Raw genomic sequence first — 24,801 nt, 5'->3', positions numbered from 1 at the left:
CTGTGAAGAAGATCGAAATTGGTTGAAGCCACGCCCAGTTTTTATACACAGTCGACCGTCTGTCCTTCCGCTCGGCCGTTAACGCGATAACTTGAGCAAAAATCGATATATCTTTACTAAACTCAGTTCACGTAATTATCTGAACTCACTTTGTATTGGTATAAAAAATGGCCGAAATCCGACTATGACCACGCCCACTTACGAAAAATGAAAAAAATGCCATAATTCTATACCAAAACGAAAAAACGGATGAAACATGGTAATTGGATTGGTTTATTGACGCAAAATATAACTTTAGAAAAAAACTTTATAAAATGAGTGTGACAACTACCACATTAAGTAGAAGAAAATGAAAAAATTCTGCAGGGTGAAATCAAAAGCCCTTGGAATCTTGGCAAGAATACTGTTCGTGGTATTACATATATAAATAAATTAGCGGTGCCCGACAGATGATGGCCTGGGACACCTTGGTCCACATTTGGGTCGATAACTCGAAAACGCCTTCACATATACAACTAAGGGCTACTCCCTTTTAAAACTCTCATTAATACCTTTAATTTGATACCCATATCGTACAAACACATTATAGAGTCACCCCTGGTCCACCTTTATGGCGATATTTCGAAAAGGCGTCCACCTATAGAACTACGGCCCACTCCCTTTTAAAATACTCATTATCACCTTTCGTTTGATATCCATATCGTACAAACAAATTCTAGAGTCACCCCTGGTCCACCTTTATGGCGATATCCCTAAATGGCGTCCACCTATAGAACTATGGCCCTCTTAAAATACCTTTCAATACCTTCCATTTGATACACATGTCATACAAACACATTCCAGGGTTACCCTAGGTTCATTTTCCTACATGGTGATTTTCCCTTACTTTGTCTCAATAGCTCTCAACTGAGTATGTAATGTTCGGTTACACCCGAACTTAGCCTTCCTTACTTGTTTTTGTAATAAAACAGAGCTTAGAGGTAAAAAAACAAATCTGCAAAAAAATAAAAAGTTTTCGAGATCCTTCCTCGCAAAGTACAAATTTTTTTATATTTTTACAAAAAAAAAATGGAAAGAAACGGTAATGGTTGTTCGTTATCTTTGAATCTGCAGGGCCTAGAAAAAAGTGTTGTATGCACAGTTTATAGAAAATTTTATTACCTTTTAAAAGCTTCAAACCGTTTTGGAATTGCTCAATTCGTTCTTTTTTTATTTTTTTGAAAAACTGTTATTCGTAAATATCTCAAAAACGTTAACATAGAATTAAAAATAACCTTGATCCGAAATCAGGTGTGATTTTACATAGGAATTTCATAATGGCGTCTCTGGTGCATTTTGGCTTTAAACCAGTGTAATTAAAGACCAGTAAAAATGCTGGCTCTGACAGATATTTTATAATTTTTAATCGATATTCGATAAATCAGTAAAGTTCCATGGACCATGTGTAGAGGTCCACGAAAGTGGGAAAGCATTCATCACGATGAAATAACGAGGGATACCCTATTGCATAAGATTTAAGCAGCTCACTACTCCCGGACGCGGTGCATTCAAGTAAATTATTTCTAAAAGTGAGAAGGCGACAGCCGAAAATATCGGCTTGAACTCTTGCTGACGGATTTCTATCGCAGCTTTTGAACACAAAGATATGCGGCTGCAAGCATACATCTGTATAAGATCAAGCGGCTAGTTCTATAAGAGCGTGTAAAGCTTCACAATGTGAATGCATGCACCTGCAACGTACATTTCCTTAATAATGTGAAGAATGTTAGCCAAAGGGAATTCAGTACCAGGTGTTATTATCCCAACAGCTGATTGCTTCTTTTTGATTATGTTCCATACAACGCCTTGCACTACAACATGTCAGTTAATCGGAATCAATGAAGATTTCCTTTGACTTGACATTCTTCTGCACGGCGAATTGGTTGAATTCGCTTTGCCACCGCCTGGTATGGATTCGCCTTGATATTAGCATTTCGGTTCATCACTATGCAGCTACTAAATAAATGCACAACAACAATAAAGCAGCCACACATTTTTACATGTAAACATCAAAGCTGACAGCGAAGAGAATATTTCACATACATATATGTAGCCGGTAGCTAAGAGCAGAAGTTGTTACTCACGCACACACACATATAAAGCCAGAAGAAAAACATAAACTACAGATATACATGTACATAGCTAAATAACCAAGCATGAGATACAACTGTTCTAGAAGGCATGTTTGTGAAACGTTTAGACCTTAGGAGAAATGGGTGAACAGGAAACCGAGAGTACAAAACCAGCGCAAGCTGAGGAATCAGGATTCAGTTTCGATTTTAACACTCTTTAGCGAAGTACGCGACAAATGTGAAGTACTACTCCCAAAGTATTCTAAATCAAGCCCATTTTACCACACTGAATATTGGAGTTATTTTGGACAGTTCAGCGATTTTAACGTTATCAGAAGGTACATAATTATCAGGAATTTGCCAAAATTTGTTACAATAATAATGGAGTTCTACCTGGCTCGTTGTTGTTTGTGTGAAAGACAGATCTTACACCACCGCCTTTCAAGAGACGCGAAGAACGGGACAGGGACTGGGAAATATGACGTTTACAGCATTGATCACGCTGAAAGTGCAGGTGCGGAATTTGTAATGGAGGGAGGGGCTTAGTCGCCTAGTATTTCCATTCACGCTTAAGGACCTGTCGCCTCAATTCGCTTAAAAGCAACATTTTTCATATTCATACATCTGCCGACATAATAAAAGAGAGACGCATTCTACCATCGCCTAGATTGTACACATGAGCGCTGACCTCACCACAGAAAGGCCTTTACCACCATATCATACAACAGGTCTATAACCTTAGGAGAAGGTACCCACGGTCAACAATAACGAACGAGGAAAGCCTTTTCCTATCTCGGTCATCTTTATTAAGCTTCCATGACATCTTGCTTTCATATAATAAGCTCAGGTTAGTTTGGTTTTACAGCTAGGCCGCAACATTAAAATCACACCTAGCCAACGTACCCAGGTATTATTGCATGATATCTCGTAACGCGTCTAAAATTTCCGCTTAAAGAGGATTACCAGGTCATAAGAAAAGACCTGCATCTAGCAGCTCTTGTATTCGAGGTCTTGTGGTAGACAGAGATAAGAGCTTCTATGATTGAAATAGGAAAGTGGATAGACTAATCAATCTACAGCCCTTGGGAGAGACGTTAAATCTCATTGCCGCCTTCAAAATGCAGCTGGGCTTTATCATTTTCCAAGAATTAGGGACATTATTGAGCTTCAAGCAGTTGGCACAGATAGGAGTCAGCAAGTTGCTAAAGATCATTCCAACTGTTGTTGTTGTTGTTGTCGCAGTGCTGCGCCCCATCAAATTGGTGCGACTACTCAGAAATTGTAATTAATATGCTCTAACGGGAGTCCAAGGAAACTTGCAGTTCAACAGGGGTATACTAGAGTGAGAAGGGTGTTACAATCGTTGGTTTCACATTGCAATTAAAAAGATTGTTGGTGTCATTCATGTGGGGCACCTTGCAAGCAGGACATACATTATGTGTGTCGAGATTGATTCTGGATTGGTAAGAGTTTAACCTGTTATAGTTTCAGACTTGTATGTAAAGAAGCATTGGAAAAACTTCGCTCAGGCTGGACAATACATCTTTATTGGGTTCTCGGTCATAAAGGGACAGAAACTAACGAAAATGCCGATGAGTTGGCAAAAGAGGGTGCAACACGCGCTGAGTCGACGATAAGCGTCTGTAACGAACTTCTCCTCACACTGCTGCTTAAACTAGGGAAACCTACGAAGGTGCGTTCGGATTGAAGCGGGGTGGCACACCTAGCTCTGCTTCAGCTTAGCTCAGGGAAAATGGGAGTGGGTTTGCTTCATCCTTGCGCAGCGAAGTCGTACAAAAAGATTTAAATTGTATGCCGATAACCAAAAAAAAAAATCAAAACCAAAACGAAACCAGCGAAATGCAAACTGCAGCCAAACAAACAAACAAAAAAAAAATCTATAACAAAAACAGCCTGCGATTAACTGTCTATAAAATCTGGGTACATGGAGTAGTTTGCGAAAGCAAATGCCGAGGGGAGAAAAAAAAAAGGTGGAAAAAAAACCCCCCTGTCTATACCCACCCAACCTGTTAACCTGGGAGAGATATTCGTTTAGGTTAACCCTATTTATACTTACGTCATTTCAGCTTATAATATACCTACATTTCGTCATCGACCAAGAAAAGATTAGTCGTTCATTTCAATATTCAAGTTTTTACATTTTATTCAATCCAAATCTAAACTAAAGTTTAAGTCCTACGCCTACATCAGAATACTTAGAAAATTAGCATCCGCTTTGTGAATGTTTAGGAATTTAATTTTAGCAATTCGCAAGTATCCAAAAAAAACCACTATTAGCCTAATACTTAATATTCGCAATTTTTCTTTTCCGAATTCAACGCTATAAAAAAAAACGATAGTAAACCAAAATGTCTCCTTTAAATGGAAATATAGGTCTAAGTAATTTTAGTTAATTGTGCAAAAAAAAAAAAAACTACATCAAAATCAAATTTTAAAAAGAATCAAGCAACCTTATTTTCGAAAGCCTGTATGTATGTCGATCGAACATTTTATCTCGGTATGTAAGTCATAAACCTTACTACGTTTACGTAACATCAGTATGTTCGATCCAAATACATATTTTGGCAATTTTTCTTAGTTGCAAGATTAGGATAGATTACTTACTTGCATTCAGCTATTCCATCGATGCGACGGTGGGCCCAGCGACGACGACGTTGTAGATGATGCCTTCAAAGAAATAACAAGTGAACTAGGTTGCACAAGAACAACTAGTTCGGAATCATTAAAAAGGTAATCAGGGTCGAGCAGGTTCGACTAGTACTATCGGAACAACTTATATGTGATTTCTTTTCATAATTACGTCGGTCAACAAGTTACCTTTTTCAAACACACACACCCATAGGCATGCCCAAAAGCACACAAGGCAATAAGCCTTGAACACTTTGCAATGAAATATTGCGAATATTTTACATTGCTCTTTTCCTTCTGAATTCTAACATTTAAACATTTTGAAACTTCAATACAATTCTGTTTGTTTTGGGTTTTTTTTTTTTTTTTTTATTTTAGGTATATTTTACTAGATATAGTTATTTTAGTTGTCTCTACATTTCTATTTAAAATTTTTTTTTTTTTTTTTTTCTATTAATTATTTATTTATTATTTATTTTTATTTAGCTAACATTTATGCTTGCCCTGCGTATTGTTTCCTTCATGATTATATTTAGAACTCAATAAAACATAATAGGATTAAGGGCTTCTTAAGATTGTTTTGTACTTTATATATATATATATATATATATATATATATTAATTCTTATTTTAAAAAATAATTTATACTTTCTAACTTTGTATTCAACAATTCGAAAGAAATTTATACTCCGATTAACTAAAGCGATTCATGTGTTTCGTACTGCTTATTTTTCTGAATACCTTGACCGATTGCAAGACTTCAGAAATTGCACTTAGCAACATTTTGCAAAATTTTAAATTTCAACAAAGATTTTCGATTTATAATTAAAGAAATCAAAATAAGTGTTTCACCACTGCAACACTGGCACTATGGATTTCGGGATCTTCACGGTAGGCCTCAGGAACATGGTTTTGGGAATACGACGTTAAGCGCGGATCTCTACAGTTGTCTACGCCTTTAAGAAAATTCGCCTAGGTTGGCACTCTAAGTCACTTCACCTTCCTTTTGCATATTTATGGTTTTAACTGATGCACTTATTATTTTATTTTAGTGCAACGTAAAATCGTTCGAAGTTTTTGTTAGTTTATACCAACTTAGTGCAAACAGTCACTATACTTCACATTTTAACTTTTATTCTTTAATAAATCGTTTTTAAATATTTTCTCGCCAAGATATCCAAGACGTTTTCATTTCAATTGCCGACAAAAGACTGACTTTTCCTCCTAAAGTCAACATCAAGCTCAGCTCCAAAAAGTCTTGCTAACCTTGAACTAATGTGGAACTAGGACTAGCGGTATTTACTGCTATTGTTCCAGCTTAGTGCAATGTTAATCCATAAACAATTAGTAGGCATAGAAGAATTTGAAATAATAGTCGGCATAGGTGACTTCCCGATCACGCTACTTAAATATGCTTTCTGTGCTCTAATTACCAAAAAAAAACTACTTATATGTATTCATTGCCAAAAAGGTTTATTATTAGCGAATTAGGTATTTTGTGAATTAGGTATTTAGGAATTAATTATGAAATATGTATTCCTAAAATAAGTAAGTATGAATTCCTAAATTAAATAAGAATGAATTAGGTATTTATTACTAGCGCAAACCTTAATTAGACATTCACGAACTAATTAAATATGAATTAAGTATTCTCGAATTACGTGAGTATGACTAAGGTTTAGATGACTTCCGCAAGGTTAATTAAGTATTCCCGAATTAGGTAAACATGAATTAGATATTTATTCATTAAGTATAAAGTCGGTATTTATGAATTAAGTACATAGGTATTAGGTATTATTGAACTAAGTAAAGATATATCAGGTATAATAATAAATAATTAATAAGTAACTCTGGTGTTTTCCAATTAGGGATGAGCGAATTAACTATAAGAAATTGAATTACGAATGGGTGAATTAGGTACTTGCGAATTAGGTATTAGCGAATTAGGTACGCGCGAATTAGCCATAGTTAAATAGATTACGAATTAATGAATTAAGCATTTCCACAATAGGAATGAGCTATTTCGGTCTATATACGGAATAAATATGAATTAATTTGGTGATTACAAGTTAAGTCTGCGCCAATTGGGTTTTAACGAATTAAGTAAGTGGTGAACTAGGTATTTATGACTGTTGCTTTTCGTATCAAATATTCACGAATTAAGTAGGTATCAAATAACTATTAACAAATTACGGTTTACAAAATAACTTCTGATGACTTAACTATTGACGAATTAAGTAAACTTGAATTATGTAATTTAGAATTAAATGCTTTCAATCAAATCCCGATGAAAAAAAAACTTTAGTATTTTAAGCCGAACTAAAGTGACCGACTGCAAAATGTAGCGCCACAAGTACTTTAACAACATTTTTTTTTCTTTGTTCTCCAAAAATCGCCTGATTATCCCGCTATGGTTTATGCGAAAAGTATGTAGGTATTTAAGGTAACGCCTACAATAATTCTTCTATTGTGCCATATCACCTTATGTAGAAGAAAATTCGATACTCGAATAGCCCTGTAGGGTATATTTGACATGAGCGCTACAAATTCCCCCCAACCGGACAGATGCTACACGATGCCAACGCGGAAGTTAGCAACTGCAACTATCAAAAACAACTACTATCCGCAATTCAATATCTTCGATAATATAAGACTATTATTCGGCTACCAAATATCCTTGGCATGGTAAGTTCCCTTGCCTTTGCCATCTACATCTTCCAGCTTGTAATATGAATTTCCTACCCTTTTGATGACCTTTGCTTTGACTCCTTTGGGTGCTAGTTTGGAATTGAAGAACTGCACCAAGTTACTTTGTGCGAAATTTCTCCTTACCACTAACTGTCCCGGTTTGAAATCGCGCAATCGGGTCCTAAGATTATAGGAACGAGCATTTTTGTCATAGGCAGACTGTATTCTTCTCGCAATATCTTCCCTAAGGATAGCGAATTCGTCTTCGCGTTCTATTTTCGCAGTAGCTTCATTCAAAATTTCAAGGTTCCATAACACTTTGTAATCATGTCCATTAGTCATCATATTCTGTCCAAAAACTATAAAATAGGGTGATTTCCCTGTAGTATGATGCAAGCTATTCCGAAGTGAGCTATTTATACTACTAATATAACTATCCCAATCCCGCTGATCCTTTCGAAGGAATGATCGCAACGCCTCTATTATCGACCGGTTTACTCGCTCCGAAGCATTTGCTTGTGGGGAATAAACTGCTGCTTTTATGTGGGTAACGCCATACTTAGTCAGAAATGATGTAAAATCTTTGCTCACAAACTGACTGCCATTATCCGAAACTATAGTTTCAGGCACACCAAAGCAATCAAATATACTTTCCTTTAGAAACTGTATTATTAGGTTCGATGTAAACTTTTTAAGCGGCTTCAAAAAGGTAAACTTCGAAAAATGGTCTAACACTATGAGGATACCAATATTACCTTTTTTGGATCTAGGAAAGGGTCCTATGAGATCGACATACAAACGCTCGAATGGCCGTTCGCTACTTACTAGCTGACCCATTGGCGGGCGCAGGGCATGTGTCGGCGTTTTCGATGTTTTGCATAACTCGCAAGATAGAACATATTTCCGCACATCTACAACCATTCCCGGCCAAAACAAATTTCTTCTTATACGCTCTAGAGTTTTGGTTATTCCACCATGTGCTGCCGAGGGAGTGTTATGAGCACTATAGATCACATCCTTTCTAAGTCCCTCAGGTACTAAAAGTTTCCATGGGTCGGGTTGTAAACTGCCTTCAGTTTCAAAGGACGTTCGATGGTAGATAAATTTGTCTACTACTCGATAGTCCGGTAATTCTGCCTGTAAAAATTTATCTCGTAACTGCTTATAATCGCTAGCCTCGAACAATTCTGAATCCAGATCTATTTCTGGCAATACTTCTAAATCTAACGCTTCCATGTTTATCGAGTCAACTTCGTGTATTCGCGATAGTGCATCAGCTACCTTATTTTCGCTCCCTTTTCTGTGTTCTATCGAAAAGTTGAAACCCTGAAGTTTCAGAGCCCATCTTGCTAATCGCCCACTCAAGTCTTTCTGCCGCATTAGCCATTTCAGACTGGCGTGGTCTGTTACCACTTTAAATTCATGACCTTCAATGTAAGCTCTAAATTTTTTTATTGCTAATACGACCGCGAGACACTCCAATTCGGTGACGGTATAGTTTCTTTGGGCTTTATTCAGTTTATGGGACATAAAGGCAATAGGCCTTTCATCTCCATTCTCATCACATTGAGCCAGGAGACCACCAACACCGTACTGGCTTGCGTCGCATTGGACTATGAATGGCTTCGCGTAATCGGGATGCAATAAAAATGGAGCTGTAGTAAGCTTCTCCTTGACCGCTTCAAATGAACTTTGAGCCTCAGTACTCCATCTGAACGGTTTTTTCTTTGTCAGCAATTCTGTAAGCGGAAAAGTGAGACTTGCATAGTCGGAAATAAAGCGTCGGTACCACCCCGTCATTCCTAAAAACTGGCGGATGTGGCGTACATTTTTGGGCACGGGATAATTGGTGATCGCTTCAACCTTATCCGGATCGACTGAGAGCGAACCATTACCTACAACAAAACCCAAATATTTCACTTTACGTAACCCAAAACTACTTTTACTAACGTTTATTGTTAGCCCTGCTTTCTTTATTTGGGTGGCTACTTCCAATAAATGAGTAACGTGTTCTTCGAAAGATTGCGAAACGACCAGCAGGTCATCCAGATACACAAAAACGTGCATTTTAAGGTGGTATGGAATCACTTTGTCCATCAATCGGCACATTGTCTGCGGCGCGTTGCATAGGCCAAAGGGCATACGCGTGAACTGATACAACGGTCGATTGGGTACAGTGAAAGCAGTTTTTGGCTTAGATTCTGGTGACAAACGAATTTGCCAAAAAGCATCCTTAAGGTCAATCTTCGAAATGATTCGTACGGGAGGCAACCTCGATAAAAGTCCGTCGATATTAGGTATCGGATATGCATCTTTAACCGTTAACTCATTTAGTTTACGGGAGTCTAAACAGAATCTGGCTTTCCCTGGCTTCACGATTAATACTCCTGGTGAAGACCATGGCGATCCTTCAGCTTCCTCTATAACGCCTAATTGTAACATGCGGTCTATTTCTTTGCAGAGAATTTTCTCCATAGCTGGTGAAATGGGGTAATATCTCTGTTTCACTGGGGTAGATATTCCCGTGTCTATGGAATGTTCAATCAGGTTTGTGGTGCCTAGGCCTTCTTTCTCAAACGAAGGGAAGGCGGCTATCGCTACTGCTAACTGACGTCTCTGCATCGAGGAAAGCTGTACTACTTCCGTTTCTTCTTCTTCTTCTTCTGCAGAAAACTGGCATAAACTCGCTTCTACTAATACTTTTAAACCAAATGTCTGCCAGAAATCCATGCCGCAGATAATATTAATTGCTACAGTGGGTACAATCAAAAATTCAAAATTATGCTGCTGATCATTAAATGATATTTTAAGGCTAATCGACCCTGCTACATTTTGCTTTTTCCCATCGGCAGTTCTAACTAGTCCAGAGAATTTCCTATATTTCATGTCCGGATTATCTAAAATCTCTTTAGCTAAATGCGACCCTATACAACTTTTATTGGCTCCGCTATCCAGCAATGCCAAATAGCTTGTTCCAAAAAGTGATAAGTTAGCGTAGGGTCTAATATCCGACCCATTAGCCACAATTGACGATATAACATGCTTGCGCATGTCCTTTTTGCGCTGCCAAAAGTCATGCATACGCTTACTCGATCTTGACTTTGGAAGTGCGTGCGACAATCCTGAATATATTCGAGCCCTCGCCCTCTTATATTCAGCCAAACGTATATGGTACGGTCGAAAAAGTGGATTTACTATACTGCGTGAACTGCACGCAACTGGGTTAACGGAATCTAAAGGTTTTTTTAACGATAAATATGTATATGTCTTGTCTGGTACCTTCGAAGAAACCTTTGGTAGGATTTTGGCTCTAATGAAATCATTATTAACTGAGCTGGAATTTAGTTCCGAGGTCGATGAGTTGGACGTCCGCCGGTTGTTTGACGAACATCCCTCCATGCGTTTTCCGACGTGCATTTTGCACAAGATGGTTTGTATGTGTCCGCGGCACCACAGCCATAACAAAATATTCGCCGTGTCTTCAGACAATCGTGATATCGATGACCTACTTCTTCACAGTTCCAACATTTGCTTTGACTAAAATCTACTGCTGCAACATCCATCCTAGCGTCATCAATGTTATCTTCTCCGCTGTTATCATCACTTTTGGGGTGAGGGGAAAGTTCGCATATCTGCCGACGCATTGGTGTTTGCCGCGGTACTGTATTGTTAAGGTCACGAAAGAATTTTTCATGCCTTCGTGCCTCTCTTCTCAAAGTAACGATATCGCGTATGTCCAGATGTAGCAACTCGTGTCGGAGGTCAGGCTTTATATTTCGCATAAGTGTCTCCACTAAATCGGAGTCGTTCATAGGATATCTTAATCTGTCACACATGCTCATAATGTTATCTAAAAAGTCATCAAATAGCTCATTCGGCTTCTGTTTCCTTTTCCTAATGTCGTCTTTAATTTCCGAGTCGGTAGAGAAATCTTTAAATTGGCGTCGCATCGCCTCACATAACTCAAGCCAATCTAGATTCTCGCTGTTTTGACGATACCGCCAAAACCATTGCAGAGCTTTTCCCTCGAATAAGGAATGCACATGCTGACATAATAGGATAAAATTTCCATTCAAGTGAAGAGATGTAAGGGTATTTATCCGATAGATAAATTGGTCGATGGATATGGCATCGTTGGAGCCACTGAACCTAATCTGCCAATTTCTTATCAGATTCGATAGTTTTTCATTAGCCAAAGAAATCCGTGATGTTCCCAACGATTCTCCTCGGCTAGGGTTAGAAGGTCTATTTATAGGGCGTTCCTCGTACGGAATATCGCGTGGCCATACTGGTGGCTCCTCACGACGTTCATTGGTAGGTGATGGGATTCTATCTACGTTCCTATTAATATTTAAATTTTGAAATAAATTTTGTACTTCATTGGTAATGGATGCCATGATTTGACCACGAAAATCATTCATGGACTCGCGTATAATCTGTTGCACTCTATTCTCAGATATATTGTTAGAGTTAGTATTGGAATTTCGTTGTCTCCTCGGGCTGGCCTGAGCTGGAACACCGGAAGACGTCGTCAACCGTTGTTGGCTTTGTACATGCCATCGAGTATTTGGCCTATTCCGCGGAATAGCGCCTGTTTGGGGATTAGTCTGTTCAAGTATATTAACGACATTTCCAGATGCTACGTTCGAATCAGAACATTCGCATGTGGCTCTACATACAGGACATGTGGAGTTATTCTCTAGCCATGTACGAATACAAGTTGAATGGAAATGATGCTTACATTCCGTTTCAACTCGATCAGCGTCAGCTCGAAGAGCTTCGCTACAAATCACGCAAATTGAATTATTCATATTTTCTGCTTCTATTCTAGAGGCATCTCGCTCTGGACTATGAGTCACGGGCATTGCAAAAAAAAAAGAAAACGAAAATTCTATCGGCACTAGCAAATTACAGAGCTTCTCCAACCTCTGACTTATATGATCACACAAAAAATAGTAATATACATATATTCGGTATTTAACTGCAAATGTAAAGTTACACGTGCAATAACAAAAAAAAACTTTAATCAATTGTTATTTATTAAAATGGTCGACTACTCTGTAGGGTATATGAATAGCTGAAAGTATTATTTAATTTTTCGACAATTGCAAACGCGTTATGCTGTAATCACAAGAAAAACGCGACGGCTAGGCATTGCGTTTACAGCTTTACTCAAAAAAAAAATGCTGGCATATTTGTACTACTACTATGAAATGAAATGAAATTCCTTAGTATTTCTCCGGTAAACTTCTGAAGAAAAAGTTCCTAAGGTATTTAATCTGAAAATGTAATTTCTCGACTATAGCGCCAAGGGTATGCTTTTAATATAAACCAAAAGCAAAAACTCCACTTCGGGCAAATAAAAAAAATATGTATGAACAAAAAGGTAAAATTATAAATTATCCCAATGCTTTAATCGCTTCCAAAAGCAGATAATTTAGTGGCTAGCAATTAAGGCAACTCAATATGCTATGAATCCAAGCTTTCTTAACTGTTCTAAGTAAACAATAAAGCGAAGTACGAGTGATGCAGTAACAGTTATAAGAGATTGAAAAATTAGCGGTCAGATTCCGAAATAATCCAGAAATTCTGCAAATCCTGCATCTTTTAAACCTCCTAACTGTTAACGCAACAGCAAAATTTAAATTCAAAGAAATTTAGTCTTCAATGACCGATAATCTTAGCGAGTCAATATAACACGCTTGTAAGCCTCTGCTTACTACATTCTACATTAATTGAGCCTAGAAATTTCTCGAGCCTTTCTCGTTGATCGGGCTTCGAAGGTATTCTGGTCCAATCTTGAGGGGCTTCTAGATCTTCCGGCCCCACGTTGGGCGCCATTTCTTTTCTGTAACGAACTTCTCCTCACACTGCTGCTTAAACTAGGGAAACCTACGAAGGTGCGTTCGGATTGAAGCGGGGTGGCACACCTAGCTCTGCTTCAGCTTAGCTCAGGGAAAATGGGAGTGGGTTTGCTTCATCCTTGCGCAGCGAAGTCGTACAAAAAGATTTAAATTGTATGCCGATAACCAAAAAAAAAAATCAAAACCAAAACGAAACCAGCGAAATGCAAACTGCAGCCAAACAAACAAACAAAAAAAAAATCTATAACAAAAACAGCCTGCGATTAACTGTCTATAAAATCTGGGTACATGGAGTAGTTTGCGAAAGCAAATGCCGAGGGGAGAAAAAAAAAAGGTGGAAAAAAAACCCCCCTGTCTATACCCACCCAACCTGTTAACCTGGGAGAGATATTCGTTTAGGTTAACCCTATTTATACTTACGTCATTTCAGCTTATAATATACCTACATTTCGTCATCGACCAAGAAAAGATTAGTCGTTCATTTCAATATTCAAGTTTTTACATTTTATTCAATCCAAATCTAAACTAAAGTTTAAGTCCTACGCCTACATCAGAATACTTAGAAAATTAGCATCCGCTTTGTGAATGTTTAGGAATTTAATTTTAGCAATTCGCAAGTATCCAAAAAAAACCACTATTAGCCTAATACTTAATATTCGCAATTTTTCTTTTCCGAATTCAACGCTATAAAAAAAAACGATAGTAAACCAAAATGTCTCCTTTAAATGGAAATATAGGTCTAAGTAATTTTAGTTAATTGTGCAAAAAAAAAAAAAACTACATCAAAATCAAATTTTAAAAAGAATCAAGCAACCTTATTTTCGAAAGCCTGTATGTATGTCGATCGAACATTTTATCTCGGTATGTAAGTCATAAACCTTACTACGTTTACGTAACATCAGTATGTTCGATCCAAATACATATTTTGGCAATTTTTCTTAGTTGCAAGATTAGGATAGATTACTTACTTGCATTCAGCTATTCCATCGATGCGACGGTGGGCCCAGCGACGACGACGTTGTAGATGATGCCTTCAAAGAAATAACAAGTGAACTAGGTTGCACAAGAACAACTAGTTCGGAATCATTAAAAAGGTAATCAGGGTCGAGCAGGTTCGACTAGTACTATCGGAACAACTTATATGTGATTTCTTTTCATAATTACGTCGGTCAACAAGTTACCTTTTTCAAACACACACACCCATAGGCATGCCCAAAAGCACACAAGGCAATAAGCCTTGAACACTTTGCAATGAAATATTGCGAATATTTTACATTGCTCTTTTCCTTCTGAATTCTAACATTTAAACATTTTGAAACTTCAATACAATTCTGTTTGTTTTGGGTTTTTTTTTTTTTTTTTTATTTTAGGTATATTTTACTAGATATAGTTATTTAGTTGTCTCTACATTTCTATTTAAAATTTTTTTTTTTTTTTTTTTTTCTATTAATTATTTATTTATTATTTATTTTTATTTAGCTAACATTTATGCTTGCCCTGCGTATTGTTTCCTTCATGATTATATTTAGAACTCAATAAAACATAATAGGATTAAGGGCTTCTTAAGATTGTTTTGTACTTTATATATATATATATATATATATATATATATATTAATTCTTATTTTAAAAAATAATTTATACTTTCTAACTTTGTATTCAACAATTCGAAAGAAATTTATACTCCGATTAACTAAAGCGATTCATGTGTTTCGTACTGCTTATTTTTCTGAATACCTTGACCGATTGCAAGACTTCAGAAATTGCACTTAGCAACATTTTGCAAAATTTTAAATTTCAACAAAGATTTTCGATTTATAATTAAAGAAATCAAAATAAGTGTTTCACCACTGCAACACTGGCACTATGGATTTCGGGATCTTCACGGTAGGCCTCAGGAACATGGTTTTGGGAATACGACGTTAAGCGCGGATCTCTACAGTTGTCTACGCCTTTAAGAAAATTCGCCTAGGTTGGCACTCTAAGTCACTTCACCTTCCTTTTGCATATTTATGGTTTTAACTGATGCACTTATTATTTTATTTTAGTGCAACGTAAAATCGTTCGAAGTTTTTGTTAGTTTATACCAACTTAGTGCAAACAGTCACTATACTTCACATTTTAACTTTTATTCTTTAATAAATCGTTTTTAAATATTTTCTCGCCAAGATATCCAAGACGTTTTCATTTCAATTGCCGACAAAAGACTGACTTTTCCTCCTAAAGTCAACATCAAGCTCAGCTCCAAAAAGTCTTGCTAACCTTGAACTAATGTTGAACTAGGACTAGCGGTATTTACTGCTATTGTTCCAGCTTAGTGCAATGTTAATCCATAAACAATTAGTAGGCATAGAAGAATTTGAAATAATAGTCGGCATAGGTGACTTCCCGATCACGCTACTTAAATATGCTTTCTGTGCTCTAATTACCAAAAAAAAACTACTTATATGTATTCATTGCCAAAAAGGTTTATTATTAGCGAATTAGGTATTTTGTGAATTAGGTATTTAGGAATTAATTATGAAATATGTATTCCTAAAATAAGTAAGTATGAATTCCTAAATTAAATAAGAATGAATTAGGTATTTATTACTAGCGCAAACCTTAATTAGGCATTCACGAACTAATTAAATATGAATTAAGTATTCTCGAATTACGTGAGTATGACTAAGGTTTAGATGACTTCCGCAAGGTTAATTAAGTATTCCCGAATTAGGTAAACATGAATTAGATATTTATTCATTAAGTATAAAGTCGGTATTTATGAATTAAGTACATAGGTATTAGGTATTATTGAACTAAGTAAAGATATATCAGGTATAATAACAAATAATTAATAAGTAACTCTGGTGTTTTCCAATTAGGGATGAGCGAATTAACTATAAGAAATTGAATTACGAATGGGTGAATTAGGTACTTGCGAATTAGGTATTAGCGAATTAGGTACGCGCGAATTAGCCATAGTTAAATAGATTACGAATTAATGAATTAAGCATTTCCACAATAGGAATGAGCTATTTCGGTCTATATACGGAATAAATATGAATTAATTTGGTGATTACAAGTTAAGTCTGCGCCAATTGGGTTTTAACGAATTAAGTAAGTGGTGAACTAGGTATTTATGACTGTTGCTTTTCGTATCAAATATTCACGAATTAAGTAGGTATCAAATAACTATTAACAAATTACGGTTTACAAACTAACTTCTGATGACTTAACTATTGACGAATTAAGTAAACTTGAATTATGTAATTTAGAATTAAATGCTTTCAATCAAATCCCGATGAAAAAAAAACTTTAGTATTTTAAGCCGAACTAAAGTGACCGACTGCAAAATGTAGCGCCACAAGTACTTTAACAACATTTTTTTTCCTTTGTTCTCCAAAAATCGCCTGATTATCCCGCTATGGTTTATGCGAAAAGTATGTAGGTATTTAAGGTAACGCCTACAATAATTCTTCTATTGTGCCATATCACCTTATGTAGAAGAAAATTCGATACTCGAATAGCCCTGTAGGGTATATTTGACATGAGCGCTACACGTCCCAATCCGTTTGAAAGAAATCAAAAGGAGACAGGAGTTGCATATGATCCATCAAGCAGGAAAGGCGTGGACAAAAGCACGGGGCTGCAAAATTTCTAAGATCATGTGCAAAGCCTACGATATTAGACTCACAAAGTGGCTCATATCTCTGAAAAGAGAAGACTTAAGGCTCACGATGGGCATACTGACTGGACATTGCCTTCTGGCGTCACATGCTTATATGTTAGGCCTCGTCAGTAAGTGTAGGAAGTGCGAGCTGGAGGAAGAAACGGTTGAGCACGTTCTGTGTCCATGTCCTGCGCTCACCAGGTCAAGGCTCTAGCTATTAGGGATGGCAGAATTGCCAGATCTTGAGGCAGCAATTAAGCTGGATCCTAGAAAACTGCTAGTATTTGCCAAGAGGACAGAGTTATTCTATAACATATGTCCTGGCAACTAATTGGGGTTCTTCCGCTTGGTCGTCAAATGAATTCTAACACTATGGACACACTCAGTCTATGTGAGATCTTTATTGACAGGCCAGTTCCACCTAAACTAACTTGTTGAGCTAGACTGACGCGCGTCTTCCTAGGAAGAATACTTTCCTTTTCTGCGAGTTAAGGGTATTAATCTTTAAGAACGGGGTTCGCCGGGCAATTCCGGGCAAAGAGGTCTGACGTACTTTTGATGACCTATTTGTGTGTTTCTTCTACATACGGATGTGTTCTGAGGTGCCGTATTTACTCTTAATGCTTGCGGAGATTACTTCTTAAGCCCGTTGGATGTGTCAATCAGATGTCTGTTGGAATTCCCAGTTTTCTGGGTATTAAACAGAAACTGTTTGCTCAGCATTTCATTTCTCTCCCTTATGAGGAATACTGTGTAGCTGCTGTTCTGGGGACATAAGAAGACAGCCCATAGGGATCTCTGGGCTAGATCATTTCAGCTCGATATCAGGGGAAATACGTCCAAAACATCACTCCTCGCTATAGCGGTGAGCTTGTAGTTGGTAGCGGGCGACGGCCCCGATAAATCGCCATGGGACGTAGATTTCCATACTTGTTTTTTTTATTAATAAACATAATTTTAACAGAAAATGTTTAAATTATACTAGAATTAAGCATATTTACAGACTTTATTTTTCGCACTCTATGAAGGTCATGTTGCTTATCGGGAAGCGTTTATTTTTTATAATCGTTCTTGAGATAAGTTAAATATATTGATGCGGCTTGGAGGCTTTACATAATTTGCTATTTGCTAACCATATATAAGATTTTTAAATTTGAAGTATTTACGTAGTTGAGATAAGTGTCAATATATGTTTTCGGCATGGTGTGAGGTCTAGATATGTGTCGCATGAGTACTGTCTGAGCTGTGGATAAAACAAACAAGACTTTTGAAAGTATCGATTGTGAACGCGGGAAGTTCCTGTTAGATGCGTAGGTTCCACCTTACAATTGGAAGGATGATTCGTGGCATATGGGCAGACATCGCATGCAGATTACGTATGTCGGAGTTGATTTTGGACAAGTAATAGTTTAGTCTGTTACAGTATCCAGAAGGAAGTTGGGCCAAGGCGACTCGTGTCTACCTTGGTAATGTGCCTTCTTCTTCTGCAAGATTAGATTAGCGTATATTGATATCGGGGTTCACCGGGCGCGTCCTGACAAAAGCGTTTACCGATTCTGCGTGGTTTTGGCCTTAGGTCTTCTGATGCTCATCTGGATCAAGCGGATGTGCTGACAAGTGCCTCATCTCATCATAGTGTTTATGGAGATGTTCCTTTAACCCTCTTGGAGGCGTGGTTAGATCAAGCTGTTACTTGCTATGGTATCCTGGCTTGTGACAATTAAGCAACATCTGTCTGTTCAGCATTTCGTTATGCTCTTTAATGTTAAGCTCTTTGGTCTCGCTATGTAGTTGATGTTTAGGGGTCATAAGCAGACATTCCGGGGCAGTTCTTAGTGCAGTATTTCGGCAGGCCTGTAGCCTTTCCAGTATGCGTTTTTAAGACCAGACGACCAAACTGGTGACGCGGAGCACACGAGAGGTCGGCCTATTGCTTCGTACTTGGCTTTGTATTTTCTTTAAGTGCTGCCGGCAAGCGGGTTCACAATTTAGTTGCGGCTTTGTACTTTAGCCAGAGCTTCGGAGGAACACGCCTTGATGGTAAGATTATATCGAACGTTACTCCTAAGATCTTTGGGTGGCTGATTATCGGTAACATAATGACATCGACGTGAACGTCCAATATTTGCGTCATCTGTTCCTTGCGCGTCGTTAACAGAGTGGCTGTGGATTTGATTCGGTGATAGTGTGAGGACACGCGAGCTGAAGAAATCAAAAATACTGGGGAGGTAACTATTTATTTTAGAAAATTGTTCGTCTATGTAAAGGCCGGTTCACAGGTTTGGAGATTTCGTTCCAAAACTGAACCTGCGCTTGCCGACCATTCAGATAATTTGGAGGTCATCTTTTTAGACAAAGGAAGCGAACGCGTGAACTTTCTATGTCTTGGAGTAGTGTGTCGTGGTTGACTGTGTCAAATGCTTTTGACATGTCAGGTGATGTGAGCATCGTCCTATGATGGGGGTTTGGCGGATTTAGTTCGTAATTTTTCTGGGTGTTTATTACATTTAGTAGGCGGTGGAGCTATGCATTTTACGAAAGCCGTGCTGGGTATGCGAAGTTTCGGAGTGAAATGAGAGAGCAGGACGCTTGCCAACATCTTCGTTGCTGGCGAAAGGAATAATAGCGGTCGATATGACACACCTTCGTTAGCTGGTGTTCAAGGCTTTAGGAGTGGAATTATCCATGCAATTTTCCATTGTTCTGAAATGATAAAGAACTTCAACGACAAGTTGAAAACGTGCGTCAGATATTTTATGACCTTATAATGACTTCTTTAGCCTCTGTTGGGGTGATGGTAATGTCCGGCACGCCGTGTTTGTGTTTATGTGCCCGTCTTCCCATTTGGCACGTTTGTGTTCATTTACGAGCCGCATGATATCCAAGTTGAGATTCCTAATATGAGGGTGTCTAGGGTCGTGCTGTCTCGCTAGGCCACGTTCTCTTGGTAGAGTTGCAGCTTCTGTCGGGAAATGTGGTTCGATTTAAGGTTTTCTGACAACAGTCAGAATGAGGAGAGTAGCGAAAGATTGATTTGTGAAAGTTTTGTAGACTTCCCAGTTTACTTTGCTGAAATTAACTAAGTCCGTCGTTCAGAGGTGATCAAATTTGTTGATCGCTGTTTTGAGGGGAATATGGGCAGGTGCTCAGTTGCTAAGGTAAACATCGGCTGCCATCCAACGCAGTTTATAAGTTCTGCACGATTCGAGTGGGGGCATCGTAATTTATTGTACATAAAGTCGTATTGTCTAACTCCCTGTCTCTGCAGTTTCATTGCAGAATTCTAGAGTTCAGCGAAAGGGCAGTCGTCGTTCTGGGGCTTTAGGGATAGATGGATACGCCTTCAACGATTTAAGCTTTGTCGTCCGTACTGTCCGACTGCTGCTGGTGCACCTGATGATAATGGGTTGGTACTTGAGTTAGGCTAGTATGGTTCAATGAATCCAGTCGGAGGGTTGCAATTGCTGAGCCCAAAAAATGTGTGAAGTTGGCAACAGCCAAGGCATGAACTGCATTGGACTGATGTCGTAATCATAAATATTCTTAGTTGTGATACGGAGCACGTAGCGTGGGTAACCAGGAGTTGATGACGCTTTCTAAAGCCACTGCGCGTTCCGGAAAAGGAGCGGTAAGGTGGGAGCAGGCACTGGAGCCCGGAATTGATTCTATTCGTGCTAAGTAGATTGTAGTGATGGGTTGTAGCTGCAACGTGAGCTGGATGCGCCATTTTCCGCGAGCAACAGCGGGCAGTTGATGGGGTCTGCTGAGCAGCGTTGCTACTAGAAGGTGGCGGAGATACCCCTTAAAGTCAACCGCGGGACGTCCTTGAATGCTAACACCAAGGAGCCAAAAAAGTTTTATAAAAATTTCGGGGTCAACGAATATTGGGATTTAGCCCAGAAGATCCCGAACTATGCAATCATCCTTGACACTTGCACTTGGCACACTGATAGGAGTATGATTGTCTTAAGTAGATGATTTTCCGGCTAATAATAATAATAATAATAATAATAATAATAATAATAATAATAACAGCTGCAAGAAGCTGTTCCGTGGATGACAATTAGTGAGAGGGACACTGAATGTGGTTACGCTGAAATAACAGCCCTTGATCGGGAAAACTATCTTGAGGCACTCCGGCGCATAGAACCTATTGTTGTGAAAAGTGGTCCTTATCTACTGCATCTCGCTAATTTTTTCGGACGATGTTAAGCTCTTTATGCCTATTCTTGAAAGGGTTGCGCTACATAACCCCCTTGAGTCCCAAATATATAGTCTTATCATAACAATTGGTGTAGACCATGATTCGATACTTTACATGAAGTGAGTGAGGTTGATGCATGGGTTCGTTACAAATTTGTACCGTAGCGCCCTGGAAATATACAGACCGATGTGCTGATGAAGATCATCAGCAAAAACTCTTCTACCTTAGCAGGTACCTTTCGAAGTTGGCATAAAGCTTATAATGTAAAAGAAGCTCAGCCTTAATCACTTCGGAGGTAAATCGCACCGAAAGTGGGTATAATAAAGCTGCAGCATTCCTGTATCGCAGGGTATATCATCGCGAGAATGATGGCCTCAAAGTCACTGGTGTTCAAGCTGTGCACAAATTATAATATTCTCACGATCTCCCAAGATTGCATTATCCTTAATATCAGCTTAATCTTCCTCTTTGTCGTCTCAAATCTCATTTAAATTTTTTTCTTACAGATCCAATACGATCGTGACGGTTTCGCTTGGAACGAGTACCAGCAAGGCTTGATACTGGGTTCATTTTACTGGGCGCATTGGGTTAGTCAAATCCCCGGCGGTATGTTAGCCAAAAAATATGGAACTAAATTGGTGTTTGGACTGGCGAATGCGATCGGTTGCTGGATCTGCTTAGTCATACCACTGGCTTCGTATTGGAGTTATGAAATTTTAATATGGTTGCGTATACTGCAAGGTCTAATAACGGTAAGTAATGAGCAATTGTACTGACATTTTGAATAGTGGTTTATTATAAGATCTCTCTCTTTTTGCTTTCACGCACTCTCTTACAGGGTCTCGCATGGCCTGCTATGCACCACATGGTCGGTAAATGGATACCGCCAAACGAACGCAGCAAATTCGTTACTGCTTATTTGGGAAGCTCAGTAGGTGTTGCTACATTCTATCCCGTATTCGGCTATGTTATGCATTGGACCTCATGGGAGTGGGTCTATTTTATGTGTGGTGTACTCGGCACTATATGGTGGGTCTTTTGGCTGTACTTTGCTTATGATTCACCTGCTGAGCATCCACGCATAAGTAGCGCGGAACAGCGTTACATAGAAAAGTCTTTGGGCGCATCATCATATCCCGCCAATCAAGGTCCGACACCTTGGGGTCGCATACTGACCTCACGTGCAGTTTGGATGAATGTTATAGCACAGTGGGGTGGTATATGGAGTCTATTTACAATGATGACACAAGCGCCTACGTATTTCCGTGTCATACATCATTGGAATATCAAAGCGGTGAGTTTGGTTGGGTATACGAAAGTGAGTAACTCACTCATAAACTTAATTTTTGTTTTTGTTCTGTTTGTGTTATTGTAGACCGGCGTACTCTCTGGCCTGCCACATTTGATGCGTATGCTCTTCGCTATGGCTTTCTCGTTGTTTGCTGATTATATGTTATGCACAGATAAGTTGAGTCGTACGAATTTGCGAAAATTGGCAACAGCATTCTGTAAGTGCCTCGTTGCATGATTTCATCTCTGAAGGAGAGAAGCTAAAAAACTCCTTACTGTCGTTCTTACAGGTTGCATTGTGAATGGTTTGATGGTTTTGTGTCTCGCGTTTTACGGTTATAATGCTTTGGCAGCAATTGTTTTCCTTACTTTGGGTTTGATGTTCCATGGCGCTGTTTCGTCTGGACCGCTAGCGGCCTTAGTTGATGTGTCACCCAACTATGCGGGCATAGTTATGGGTATAAGTGGCATGATTGGTGTATTGCCTGGTTTTGTATCATCCTACATCGTGGGCATCATGACTCTGGGAAATGTAAGTACTTTCTTTGTGTTGACGTTCTTGTTCTCATCAACGTAAGTTCTGATATCCCTCTTCAGCAAACAATAGAAGCGTGGAAGAATGTCTTCTTGCTCTGCGCGGGTATGTTACTCGTTTGTGGTGTGCTATATGTGCTCTTCTCCGATTCGACGTTACAAGATTGGAATTCTCCGAAACATGCTGCGGTTATCGATCCCAAAGAGTTGGAGAGTTTGAATGCGAAGCTCGATAATGAGAAGAATATTCGTAACGAGAAGGAGTCCACTTACAAAAAAGTTAATGAAAATTAAACAAATCTTAGCTGTGAATATTTATTACGAATTAGAGTTAAGCTTATACGAATGTTATTAAAGTACACTTGATTTTTTTGTTAGTTTATAAGGATTTACTAAAGTTGTGACTATCGATTTGACCATCGACATCAGATGTTATATACTATTAAAATAAAAAAATTCAATACAGAATAAGTAATCGATATTTTATATGCTAACGAGGAATACTCAGGGCTTGGTTTGGTTGAGGTGCAATCGGACAGTGTTTCGCGATAACTGACGTTGATAGGCAGCACCAGGGGAGATCAAATCCTCCTCCGTCTTCGTGCTTGTTAAGGCCAATAATTAAAAGTAACCTAAGCCGGAGCAAGCTTGCTGGTGAGCTACTACACCAATTGGTCTATAACGATAAAGCCGACTGCGTAATCGTTATCGAACCTTAAAGAGGGCCCAAAGATGGCATATCACCGCAATGTAGATGGCGGATGCTAACGTCAATATTGTGGACCTTGTTGCCGGATAACGTTAGTTTCGTGTAATCGCGACTAATACCACAACAGTCAGCTGCTACTTGTCCTCGAATGACCCTATTCTAGTGATCAGTGATAAGTTTTAAAGATGATCGGAGGGTCCTAACTGCTAATTTGATTAAAGCGGACGACTTTAACGTAAGAGCCTTCGAATGGGGATTGTCGCAGGCCAACAGCTGGGGAAAGCTAGATTTTGAGATGGCAGCCTGACTTGGTCTCATTGTTTTCAATACTGGCCCGACCCAAAATACAGACGGCCGGCCTGTGGATACTCGATTTCCTATATACCCTTAGTCTCGGAACGCTGCTTGTTGGAGAGTTATGGAGGAATCAACTCTCAGCAATCACAATTTCATCACTTTCTAATCTCGGTTGGAGGTAGGTATTAAACGGGCTACGCAAAACTTGGACATGGGACGCACCCACGGTTGACGCTGCGATGTTTTTTGCATCGGTAAACAATGCTCTGTCTACGCCACGTATGCAATGTCTCTCAGCAACGGGAGAGGAACGTGGAGAGCAAAGAAGCAAGCATACTTGTGGAACGTCGTGGAGCTGAGCAAAACTTGCCATAGGATGTACAGGCTAGCAACTCGTGTGCGTGGCAGGATTGAGGATATCGAAAATTCGGAAGCGTATGTGATCCCTGGGGACCCAGGATATAGAAAAGTAATGCAAGTACGAGACACATTGTGGACGTTGTCTTTCCAACCCAAGTTTTGAGAGGCGATGGGCACACCACAGACGAATCCCGTACCGTGGAACCGTTTCAAGGAAAAGAGCTCAAAACGGAACTGCGCAGCATAACACCTAGAAAATCCCCGGGGCTGATGGATTAGCCACCGATGCTATAAGGTTAGATGCAATAATATGCTAGACATTTTTTTGCACATGTACAGCCAATGGCTTGAAGCAAGACATTTCTCTTAGGGCCCCAACTATCCATCGCATACTTTGTATGCTGAACACCGCAGGAATAAAGTAGCGCCTCACGAGAGCAATAC

At 38.8% G+C, this 24,801-nt stretch overlaps 1 protein-coding gene across 4 annotated transcripts in view; it reads left to right on the top strand.

The window, feature by feature from the left end:
• The window catches only part of NaPi-T (Na[+]-dependent inorganic phosphate cotransporter), a 53,924-nt gene extending 30,462 nt beyond the window's left edge, over positions 1 to 23,462 (top strand). For all 4 annotated transcript variants that reach the window (XM_067772187.1, XM_067772186.1, XM_067772185.1 and 1 more), the window contains 5 exons: positions 21,674 to 21,919; positions 22,006 to 22,461; positions 22,543 to 22,675; positions 22,748 to 22,989; positions 23,055 to 23,462. In XM_067772187.1, coding sequence (XP_067628288.1) covers positions 21,674 to 21,919; positions 22,006 to 22,461; positions 22,543 to 22,675; positions 22,748 to 22,989; positions 23,055 to 23,285 — 1,308 coding nt within the window. In that variant the 3' untranslated portion in view covers positions 23,286 to 23,462. The remainder of the gene's footprint in view (positions 1 to 21,673; positions 21,920 to 22,005; positions 22,462 to 22,542; positions 22,676 to 22,747; positions 22,990 to 23,054) is intronic.
• Positions 23,463 to 24,801: the final 1,339 nt, after the last annotated feature.

The sequence above is a fragment of the Eurosta solidaginis genome, chromosome 3 (assembly GCF_040869045.1).
Source record: "Eurosta solidaginis isolate ZX-2024a chromosome 3, ASM4086904v1, whole genome shotgun sequence".
NCBI classification, from domain to species: domain Eukaryota; kingdom Metazoa; phylum Arthropoda; class Insecta; order Diptera; family Tephritidae; genus Eurosta; species Eurosta solidaginis.
The sequence above is the reverse complement of the archived record's forward strand: the minus strand, read 5'-3'. Positions and strand labels throughout refer to the sequence as shown.